The sequence below is a fragment of the Gastrolobium bilobum genome, unplaced genomic scaffold (assembly GCF_033153095.1).
Source record: "Gastrolobium bilobum isolate Gb01-03AN ecotype WA unplaced genomic scaffold, APGP_CSIRO_Gbil_v1 utg41381, whole genome shotgun sequence".
Classification (NCBI taxonomy): domain Eukaryota; kingdom Viridiplantae; phylum Streptophyta; class Magnoliopsida; order Fabales; family Fabaceae; genus Gastrolobium; species Gastrolobium bilobum.
Window position 1 is genome coordinate 292,995 of NW_026897250.1, and position 12,815 is coordinate 305,809.

Genomic DNA, 12,815 nt, shown 5'->3' on the forward strand with positions numbered 1-12,815 from the left:
CAAGCTCACCCTTTTACAATAAATATTACATAAAAATGTTATGAGTCGTGGTCATGGAACTAAGCTTCGGATTGCTTTAGTGAAAATAGATCCTATGAATTTGAAAAAAAAAATAGAAAGTAAGAAATTGCGTTGACATTTAGAGTTATTTTCTTAAAATTGGAGTGAGGTTCAAATCACCAATCAAATGCATGGTTTTCCTTTTGTTAACTTTATAAAATGTTTTTTCTTTTTCACAAAAGGAATATGAAACTTTAAATTTTTAATCTCCAGTAATCTAATTACACGAATTAAAAAGAAAGCAATAAATTGGGTTGACATTTTGAGTTATTTTCTTAAAAATGTAGTAAGGTTTCAATTCACCAATCAAATGCATAATTTTTCTTTGGTTAACTTTGTAAAATATTTTTTCTTTCTTAAAAGTTTAAATTTGTAATCTACTTTAAATATGTAACCTTCTGTAAACTATTAAAATTCTTCGCTGCAAGTTCAATCCCAATTACCTTTTAGAAATGCTTTTAGTAAAAGCCATTTCCTTCTATTCAAGAAAAAAAATGTCATTTCTTTTGGGATTATTTTTGATCCGGATAAAATCTTTATCCTCAGTTGAAGCCTTTTAACTGAATTTTAATTTACTATCCCCTTGCGAGTTTGCTTGGAAATTATTATATTCTTCTGTTAAAATGGAATCTAATAATGAGTATTAAAATAATTACATAAAAATTATTAAATTGATTTTAACATATCTTGTGATAATTAATTATGGGCTAGTTTGTTGGATTGGATAAGATAAAGATGAATACGATAGGAGGGCCGGATAAAAGTAAGAAAGGGTATAGATATGACAAACTCATATCTTATCTTATGTTTGATTTACATTAGTTAAAGAATATGATAGAATCGTGTTATTTTATCTTGTATTTGGGTAAGACCAAATAACTTCAAGATATGATATAAAAGGATAAAATATCCTTTATATATAATTTTATAAAAAAATTCATAATTAATTTTTAAACATTTGTTTACTTTATAAATTAGTTTTTATCATAAGTTCTTAAAATTTTTGAAAGCAATAATTTTAAATTAAATATATAAAACACATATTACAAAATTTATAACATTAAAAGATTATATCTTTACCAACTGATTTAAAAAGAATAAAATTGATTGATAATATTCACATAACAGATAAATTCATTTTAATATTATTGCCCATAAAAATTAAAAACAATTAAAATAGAAGAAATGAACCTATTCAGAATTTGCATTTCTCTTTCTCTCTTTATCTAGAAGGGGGGTGCATAAGTTCCAATTTTTCTTCGACCCTTTTTGGTTCAGTACCCAAATGATTAGAACATATTGTCTAGTTCGTGGCTCACAAGGGCAATGAATAGGTTGAAGTGCAAAGTGCAAGTAATACAACCACTCTCGATTAATTTGATGTTGGAAATTGACAATCGCAATTCCAAACGGAAAAGAGAAAGAGAGAGAATAGACACAGTGATTTATCTTGTTTCATCCAATTTAGACTACGTCCAACTTGTCTATACTGCCACTAGTTACAAGTTATTCGATTTACAATAAAAATACAAATAAGATTAGAAAAACCTTAACAACAGCTATTCATGGCCCAAGTCCAAACTACTAAGAAAAGTAAAAATTACAATAAATCAAAGGCCTACAACAGATCGGTTTACCGAGAAAAAAACCCGCAAATTTTAATTGGATTGGATCGGTCTTCGGATTGGTCGATGAAAATCGATTCAATCCAAATCGATCCAATATATTAATTCTCCTTTATCTACTTGGGATTTTCCCCAATTATAGAAATTTCTAAACTCAAGACCCATTAACCCATCAACTAAACCCAAGAAAAAACCTAGCCACATCTAATTAACAAAATTTCATCTGTATGTAGCTTCATATCTCATTGCCCAAAATAAAAAACCTATATGAATGCTTTCGTATTTCAAACAAATAAATAATTACAAAGTCAATATATACAAAAGATGTTATTTGCACAATAATCATGAAACAAATTTTAGGATTTTCAAAAATCGAAAACCAATCCAATCCAAACCAAAAAAATTGGATTGAATTGGATCGGATTGGATTTGAAAAAAACCCAAACCGAATATATGATTACATGATCAAACCGAAGGGATTGGATCGGATGATTTTTACTTCCAAAACCGATCCAATCCAGACCGCGAACACCCCTACTAGCTAGACACAAACGCAGAAACCATACATGATGCCACCACTTTATGACCAGGATATCTTCATATATATGTTACTAAAAGAAATTATAATTTATGTTTACCCAAAAACATACCATTACTTAATTGACATCACAATACGAAATATATCATACAAAATTTATCGTGATAACTTTTTTAAGATAAAGAAAATTCAAGACATAACATATAATCTACAAAACATGTAAAAATATAGATCAGCAATATAATATATACATTTATGATTTTTATCACATATATAACACTTTTCTAATATATATTACTGTAAATATATACGATAATTTAAAATTACAGAGTTATAATTTTTTTAAATATAAATATAATATATATGTCTAAATATATAATTAAAATATGGAATAATTTAAATTTAATAAAAATAAATTATAAAAGTAAAAAATATTAAATTCAAAAACATAAATAAATATATATATATATATATATATATATATATATAATTATAAGTTAAATATATATATATATATATAAGTTACTAAAATATAAATTGTGAAAATATAAATTGGTTATAAATTAATGATTATATATATAATTATAACGCATGAGAATATATATTGCTGAAATGAATAATATTTTTTTTTCAAACTTAAATATATTAGAGTAAATACCCTTTTTAGTCCCTGACAATATCCACGAAGTCCTTTTCAGTACCTAGCAATAAAAAAGGGACAAATTGATCCCTAAAATAACAAAAAAAAGGGTCACGTTAATCCTTCTGTTAACTCCCCCGTAACGGCTCAACTAACGGTGCCCATGTGACACGTTAGTGTGCTGACGCGGCTTGGACATTTGTATGCGTGGAAGAGACGACGACTTTTTGTTGCAAATGGGTCGAGAGCTTTCCAAATTAGCGGGGGCGACGTTGTTTCTTGCGTTGAGAAAGAACCTTGAAGATGAAAATCGCCCAAAATGCTCAATGTGACCTGATTACTTCCTTATTTGATGTTTTGTTCTTAATTTTAAAATTTCTTCCTTTACTGGCTTTTCTAAATCTGAGTATTTATGAAATTGAAGATTTCTCTCCTTTTGGGATAACCTATGATTTTTGCCTTATTTGTTAAGAGAAATTTCACCTGGGTTTTCCATTGAGAAGAAGGGAAAAAAACGCTTCTTTTTTTTGTACCTATATAATATATTTCATTTGGGGTATTGGGAGAGTGATGCCTGCTGGAAAAAATGGTGAATCTGGTTCCTGGGGTGCTTCTAAAACTTCTGCAGCACATGAACACAAATCTGATTCAGTTGGGTCAGTTTGTTTTCGTTGATCGGCTTGAGGCTGCTTCTCCTGTCCCCATTCTTCTTGGGGCCAGGCCTGTTCCTGGGAGACACCCTTGTGTTGAAACCCCTGAAGACATTGTTGCAACTCATTCACTTGCCTCTCTTGATAACACTAGAAACAAAAAGAACAGTGTTTTTTCTTCTAGCGCCGCGGACATAGAGAGATCAAAGTCTCTGAGGAAAGTGATTGGCAATCATCCTGTTGCTGTTGGGGAGAAGGAGAAGAAATTAACATCATTTTGGGGAATTTTGATGTTTAGGGTTCTATTGAGCATTTTGGGCGATTTTCATCTTCACGGTTTATTCTCTCTTTTTCCACCTGTCAAACGTCAAAGCCGCATCAGCACACTAACGTGCCACATGGGCACCATTTGTTAGACTCTTATGGTGGAGTTAACAGAAGGATCAACATGTGGCCGCTTTTTTGTTATTTCAGGGATTAATTTGTCCATTTTTTGTTGCTAAGAATTGAAAAGGACTTCGTAAATATTGTCAGGAATTAAAAAAGGTATTTATTCAAAATATTATTATCATTATTAGTATATTAGGGGATTTACTATGGGAATGTGCCAAAACTCCTATATGCTCAGTTTGGCAATTTCCTGTACTACTTGTCGGCAAATTTTGAACCTCACGAACTTTTTTGCAATTGATCGCCTCTTTCTTATGTATTACATAGAAGATAAAAACATCTCGCTTTATTAGAGTCAACATTAATTACAAAATTGAATTAACTAAAAAAATATTTGGTACTTAACTGTGTGGATCGTTAAGTTGGACTCGAGCAGTTTAAATACATAAATTAGGCTATATGATTGGGCTCATAAATTCCCTTATAATCCACAAACTATATCTTCTTATATATATATATATATATATATATATATATATATATATATATATATATATATATATATATATCCATCCATCGATCTATCCAATCTATTTATTTATCTTATCTTAGGGCTTTATGTTTGTTATGTTACATGATGTAACATAACAAACCTACCCACACATTTGAGAAGAGAGAGGAGAGAGAAGAAAGGAGAGAGAAAAATCAAGAGATGGGACTCACATAAAATTGTGTGTGTAGGAAAGTTATGTTACATCATGTAACATAACAAACATAAAACCCTTTATCTTATCTATCCATCCATCTATTTATCTATTCAACTACCGTTTGAATTGGTCAAACCCTCCATATTATATTTCTTGCGCTCAGAGTAAAAACATCATTGATAAATTCCTCCAAAATTTTATTCGACCTAACAAATTCACAAGCAAGAAGAAATTGAAGAGAAGTGCTCTCCGTGTTAAAAAATTTATTTTATGGGTAATATTAATTAATTAGTTTTGTATTTTAAAATTAATTGGGTTAATGGATATTCCAAAAATATTATTGTAACTGGCCCATTGTGATCACGTTGAATTGGACTTCTGGCATCTGTTGTTATTGGGCCTAGTTAGGAAGCAGTATAGGCTTTAGTGTGACCCTGGTTTTCCATGATGGTGGACCCAGTGGACACAAATCTTTTGTGGGTTATTAGCTAGGACACATCTCTCCCCTCTCTCCCAGTGTGACCCTGGTTTGCCATCGCTGAAGGCTGCCATTTTCTAAATAGGCGATAGAGAGAAAGACTCTAGCATCTTGTTCCCCTTGTTTCTAACAATTCTTCTCCGACTTTGTGACCCAACAAGGTACACATAATTACAACTCTGATTTATTGTCATTTGGTATTTTATAATCTTGTGCATGATTTATTATTTTAGATTTAACATTTGGTATCAGAACCACGTGTATATGATTATAGAATCCTTTCATTTTGTGAATATTGAATTTTTCATGAATTTATTGTTTGGTTGAACTGAGAATCTTAGGACTTTGGTGCTACCTTAATTAAAAGGTCATTTTTAGATTTTAGATTTCCGCATGTACGTTCTTCTATGCCTTCTTGATCACTATTTGTTGTGTACTCTTGTTTTATTTAAATTTCCCGTGGTCTATATGCCTTATCGGAAATAGTATTATTTTTTGAAGACTGGATATTCAAGTTTAAATAAAACTTGTTATACAGAGTTTAACGTTTGCATATGCTTCTTGAATTGTTGTGGTGGGAAACACGAGAATTAACTCAAAGCAAAAAAAAAAAAAAAAAACATGGTGGAATCTTTTATTTTTCCAGAGCAAGTTAAATACTTGTGCAATATTCAACTTGTCTTGTTTAATTCTATTTCGTGAAAACTGTTAGCAATTAACAGTTTCGATTTTTGTGCCATACCCATAACAACAAGATATTATTCCATGATATTAGTTGCGTGTTATCAGTTACTTAAATTTCATGACTAGTAGCACGTTATTCTTTTAATGTGTTTCGTAAAACGTGGATTGGTATATTGCAACTGCTAGCAATTTTTTTTAAAAAAAGTGTTTCGTAAAACGTGGATTGGTCTATCGCAACTGCTAACAATATATTGCAACGTGGATTGGGTTTGATTTCTTTTTATATTCAAATATAACAAGAAATATATTTTGGCCATGTTACAATATTTTTGGAAAAGATATTTGGGTGTTTTAATTTATTTGTCCTATAAGTTTTTTAAAAGTCACAAAAGATGTTTGAGAGTTATAAAATTGATACACTGTTTTCGTTTCCTATGATGCACGGACACGGACACGGACACGGGACACGGGACACGACACGACACGTTGACACGTTAATTCTAAAAAATGTCATATTTGGACACGTTGGGACACGTTTTGATATTAAATAATATTTTTAATATATATAATATAATTTATATTTAATACATATAACAACTCATAATAACTCATATACTAATCAAATATTCAAATTTCATAACGTAAATATTAAAAAAAATAATAGAACATCCCAAGAGTGTAGAGTGTAGAAAAATTTCGTAATGTAATTTTTTTCAAGGAAGATAAAATAAAAAATTAAAGTATAAGAGTCCTAGAGCAGTACATAAAATGAGAAAAATAAATACAATCAAAACGCAGTCATCCACCTCATCAATCCAAACGCAGTCTCGTCTCGGATATAGACCGTACAAAGAAACCAATCAACCGTCCTAAACGCCTCTTAGAAACCTATTACACGGATCGACGAAGTGACCTTAACTCCCTTCAATACCTTAAATCTTATCCGTACAAAATAAACACAAAACTTGTGTCTTCAACATATACCCAAAAACCAGAGGGAGGTATCCATGGCTGTACATAAGAAGCATGTGCATGGGTCTCCATTTTTCTTCAAGCTCTACACGGCGACCAACGACCGGCGACGACCGACGACGAAGAAGAGAAGACCCGGACCAGCAACCTGCGCGAAAGAGGATCAGACGACGATGGGGTTCAGACATTTTGTTTTTTATTAAATATTTTTTATTTTTTTAATTGTAATTTTATTTTTATTTTAAAAAAAAAACGTGTCCCAAAACGTGTCCATATACATTGACCGCGTGTCGGATTCGGTCAAACTCGCGTGTCCCTCAAGTCAACGTGTCCCAAAAAGTCAACCGCGTGTCGGACGCGTGTCCTAACGTGTCCGTGTCCGACACGTGTCGAACACGCATTTTTTCCAAAAAAAACACGTGTCCGTGTTTCTTAGTTCGTTTCTAGCAATTGCATTATATGAGAAAGATATATTTAAATATATTTTTTACTGTTGTTTATCAAGTTGTTTCTTGAACCGTTTCATAAAATGCATCGTGCCATTATTGTTCCGCATTTTGTTTTATCAATTCCGATTTTACCGTTACACTTTTTTATTGATTGATTCAATTTAGTAGATATACTTCTTGAATCGCATCGTCATATTTGTTTGAAAAAGATATATCTTACTCTTGTCTAATAAATCTATTCAAGTTCCGATTTATATTATTCAAGTAAGAATATGTGGGCACGATTTTTGAAATATTAGTCAGTTCTGATTTATATAATAACAACTATTCAAGTAAGATATATCTAAATATTTTACTGTTTCCTTGTTATATTGTGGGCAAGATTTTCGATTTTCAAGGCACCATTAAATATTTTACATGTTATCAATTATAAACAACAGAAATATTATATCACGATAGAAAATAAAAAATATATCTAGGAATTTTTTTTACCGTTTGTGATAAATCATTAACAAAACTTGATATCTAGTCTCTTAGTCTTTTTTTTTATTAGTATTATTTCTATTTTATTTTTTAGTTGCAAAGCCAAAAAAAAAAAAAAGTAACAAAAAAAAAATATATATATATAGAAGTTACCAGATTCTTTAGTTGTAAGTTGTAACAATAACCCCCTTATGTGTGGGTTTGATCAACCGCCCTCCCTCACCGCCCTTGTCAATAAAGTTGGATGGATTGTTTTCAAATAATTCCACGTGAGCAGCTTTCAGAAAATAAAGGGTTAGGAAAAGAAAAAAACTGAAGGAGAGAAAAGAGAGTTTTTTTAATGGTGCTAGAGATTTCTAAAAAGAAAACCAGAAAATTTCTTTGAGAGAAGTGTCGAACTCGAAAAGGAAAGGATTCAGAAACAAAAGATTAGATTAGAAAGAAAACTTTGACGGTAGTTAATATTTTCGATTCTCATTGGACGCGCCATAAAAGTTTCATGGAGGAGCTAGCAAAGAGGTAAGATTTTAAACCCATGTGCTTATGCATTCAGTCTCTGGGGTTGGTTGTTTGGTACCATGCAATGCAATATTGCTCTATATAAGGTTACATTTGCAGTCTTTTTCCATTCTGGCCAGTTCACTTGGAGATGTTTGTGATACTGTCTTTCATGCTCGACTGTTTTTTTACGCATTTAGTTTGAATTTTATTCTTAAAAGTTCATTTGGGCTGATTAGATTTTATTTATTTGTTTATTTTCATCTTCTGTTTCTTTTTTCTTTTTTTTTTTGGAGTTACCCAACCCTAATTATCTCTTTGAGACGAGTTGGCTCCCTCCGATATCTCCAAGAGCCACTACAACAGAAACGGTTTTTAATGGCGGTTCTTTTAGCATTTGGCGGCAGTTTAAACGGCCACAAAACTTTTTGCAGGCGGTTCTAAAAACCAACGTAGAAATTGGGGACGCTATTCTTTTTGCGTGATTTAAGGTCGATTTTGAAAACCGACGGAATAACCGCCGTAGTATCTTTTTTTAGGTTTAAAAAATAAAACGGCTGTTTTAAACAGCCGTTATGATTTTAGGAATAAAAAATAATATTAGCAGAATCTTCATAACCGGATATATTTTTATAAATAAAAAGGAATTCGTTTTTTAAAATGATTTGGTCAAAAGTAAAGAAGTAAATCTAATATTAATCTCATGAAATTTAAATTTAAAATAAATTAAAAATAATGTGTAATTTCAATCCATTAATTTTTTATTATTTAGCATCATCATCCCCTAAAATGGTATTAAAATAAAAATCCTTTGCTCAAATTGAAAAACAAAACTATATACATGTGTGAAATGAGCATGCACACAGAGGAATTCTTAAACGTGCATAAAAAATTTCTTTATAACAATATTTTTCATGCGATTTCCTCGAAACCTATTTTACCAATCAATTTTAACTTGAAATCTAGTCAACAAGAAGCTTCTTGAAACTCTATATAAAAAAAATAATTACTAAACCTATATAAAAAATCACTTCCTCTAATCGCATAACCTTTCCAGGGGACAAATTAAGAAGCTCTTCAATTTCCTGCGACAACAAAAAAATGCAATCAGTTACCTAAAATACAATTTGTGAAAATGCATGTGGAATAAAAAAATAAAGTAAAAAACACAAATAGCAAGTTGATTTGTTAAACCATGTTTAGTGGCATGGCAACAAAATGTGAGAACAAGGTACATATATGGTATAACAAAAAAAAAAAAAAATTGGCTTAGAATAGATATGTAGGTAGTAGAATACCTCTTCATTGAGCACAAGGCTCTGCACCTTCGTATTATTAGGCCCTTCACTTGATTCCTCATCCAATTCATCATCTCTATATTGTCCAAGTAACTGCAGGGGATTCTGTGGTTGTATACCTGAAGACAAAATGCCAGCATGTCAGAAACTATGAAAATGATGGATTATTAATTATTTAATAGCAATAATATTTGAAAAGAATGCCAGAAAGATTCAAAAACTATAAAAGCGAGTGCTACAATCGAAAAGAAAGACAAAAAAGAAACTTAAGGATGCAAATAGATTCACAAGCATTTTAGCTTGTATCATGAGTCACCTGTTACAGATGGGAAAATGTCAGTAAGCCACTAAGCATATAAAGCCAGAAACATAAGAACTGCTAAAACTTTCTACTGTCTGAACCGCTATCAAATTTCTTATCGAAGGGGCATTTTCCGATTAATAAGGTTATTCGGCCATTGTAGAAAACCTCATGTGACAAAGAAAATATGGATTGGGGATTTGTGGTGAGAGTGAAAGAGTGGCGAATGTGGCCTAACCAAGAATTTTCAAAGTTAGAAGACACACATTATAGAGTAGGCCCAGACTTAATTTTTAGATTTAGGAGATTTAGATAAACCACTCGTAAAAAGAGCCACAAATCCCTTATATCAGATTTAAGGGCTTTTATGTTTAACCGACATAAATTAATCACCATTAAATCCCTCTTTTGTCGTAGTGTTATAACTCTTAAATAAAATCATAAGAAGTTAATAATATTTACATACATCATAAAGTTAAAAAAGGACAACTAAAATAAGTATACTTTAGCTCTAGTATACTTCTCCAAATAAAGAAAGAACTCAACAACCCAACCATTCTCTCCTCATGGAAACCAGACGCTGATTGCTGCCACTCTAGTAGTTGGTACGGTGTGAATTGCTTTCCCCATAATAAACGTGTTGGCTCTCTAACTATCTCATTCGACAATGAACTTAACTCTCAAATTCCACCCTCCATTTAGTAACCTACCTTTATTGGATGAACTATATTTCAACAAATTACCAAACCTCACAGGCCCAATCCCTGAGTCCATATCCAAAATCACAAATCTCAAATACCTCACAATAAGCTCAACCAGCATATCAGAAGTCAGAAATTTTTGTTTGCGCTATAAATTTTACCTAGTTAGGTTCTAATTTTAGAGAGATTGTACTTTGAAACTATTTGTTGCTTACTTGGAAATGAGAAGATTAATGCACGAGACTCCCTGAAAGATATCAGAATTTCGACCACACATTACCATGATTTCCTGATAGATCTATATTTACTACCAAAATAAAACTCTCAAACTAAATAATTAACACATTATTTGGGTCCTACACAAAAGATACCAATACATTCATGAAAAATCCACAATAAAATTTTCATGGATAATTTTACATTTAATTTTTAAATAAGTTAGACAATAGTAAGAGAATAAAAAAAAGAGTTTATACCTCACCAGTGAATTGCACAGTTGTAAATTTATTGTCAATCCCAGATGTACCTTCAAAAACCTGGTCATTCATACTAGAAGGTAAATAAACTTTAACCTACTCTTTGTGATAGCAGCAGCAGATGATAAAACTAAACAGACAAAACCATTTGCTATTGAAGTCAAAACAACTACATAAACAAAGTAGACATCAATGAAGGCTTTTTCTTACCAACTCATAAAGATTGAGAAACAATAGGAGAATCTTATAATATTTTGGTTATAGGTAAAATATAAAATAAAACAAAGACATCATGATCTCAAAGATAAGAGAGAATTGTCTCCTCATGATATATATGTAACTACAGATGATTTGGGAAGTTAGGCAGTAGGAACGCACCTGAACAACAGCTTTTTCACCATCAACTTCTAGAACTTGTCCAGGCCGAGTAGTTCCATCCCCTAAGCGAATATTAACAATCTCTTGATATTTGGGTCCCTGATGCAGTTGATCAGTATAAAATTCAGTCACACCATACAGAAAGAGGGACATCCTCATGGAAGAAAAGTTCAAAACTTTGGAATATGTTATAAGCATACCAGAGAGAGTAGTAACATGGTCATTACTCATTACCTTAACTTTTCAATATTGGCCTCCCTCTGCCAATGATCGTCAAGAGAATCATCATTATCTATTTTAGAGTAATCTAGATGTTCGTGATCTTCCCCTAATAGAAACTTCTGCTGCATAATGTAAGTGAATTGATTCATCCGGTACTCAGAGCTCTTCTGCAGATAAAGTTGATTCCCGACTCTCTCTGGCTAGATCATCAGATAGGGCATCATCATCAACTACATCAGGCTGATTCAAGTGCCTCTGCCAATAGCAAAAAAAACAATCATTGAAGCCCACAAAAAATACGGCAAACATTATAGCACTAAAATATCTCCAAGTCCCAAAAGATGAGGAGGAGCGGATCCAAAAACAACTGACTTAGTTTCGGTGGTCGTCAAACTGTTTAAAACAGACAATTCATGTCAAAGAGATTATAATTAAAAAATCAGAATTTAATCCAAAATATAACCATCAACGAAAAATCACATTGCTTCTCTCGAGTTCTGAAGACAATATAGTGTTTATTGCTGGAACACCATAATCATTGGGAACATATGCCAGTAGTGACCATGTTAGCAATTACAGAAGAAATTACTAGGAAAAAGATTTTACATATTAACATACAATCTTATCATTTCATATAGTGATTGGTCCATGTACGGTACAAGAGTATATAATACACAAGTAAGTGGGTCAAATCAAATGTAGAAGAAAGTTCATAAAGTCAATTCCAAACGGACTAGCCTATCCTGTCATATCGCATCATGGTAGATATAGAGTTTTAGTGGACGATAAGTATCCCCAACAGAGCTTTCATGTTAGAAAGTCAAGAGAGAAATAAAAAAAATTAAAAAATGAGAGAGAACGATATAACTACAGTAATGAAGGATAGAAAACAAAAAAAATAAAATATAATAAAAATAAATCAATTCTAATAGATTTGGGTTTGGCAAAAAAAAAAAGGTGTATTCTCAATGCTCCAATACCTATCCTACAAAAATATTCGTTTCTGAAGATGAGACAGAGAGAATATGTATCTCTTGTTCTACTTGTGACAGAGGAACATTCCATTGAGAGGCAAAACAAAGTATATCTGCACTCCACAAAAATCACATTAGTTTCAGCAATAACGATTGCCATAGAGTTATCAATTCCAGTAGCAACAGACAAAATCAACACAACAAATAAATAAGTACGAAGTAATACCGAAACAAATGCAGAATACAAAACGTGAGAGAGGAAGCCTGGCACACAGCATACAAACATTCACG

The 12,815-nt window shown here is 31.6% G+C and overlaps 1 protein-coding gene across 1 annotated transcript; it reads right to left on the bottom strand.

The window, feature by feature from the left end:
* Window positions 1-8,951: 8,951 nt before the first annotated feature.
* On the bottom strand, window positions 8,952-11,559 carry LOC133305222 (uncharacterized). Its single transcript, XM_061505370.1, has 4 exons — window positions 11,329-11,559; window positions 10,951-11,010; window positions 9,473-9,591; window positions 8,952-9,259 (listed from the first exon to the last, which is right to left on the bottom strand). The coding sequence occupies exons 1-4, from the start codon at window positions 11,557-11,559 to the stop codon at window positions 9,211-9,213; spliced, it is 459 nt and encodes a 152-aa protein (XP_061361354.1). The 3' UTR covers window positions 8,952-9,210.
* Window positions 11,560-12,815: the final 1,256 nt, after the last annotated feature.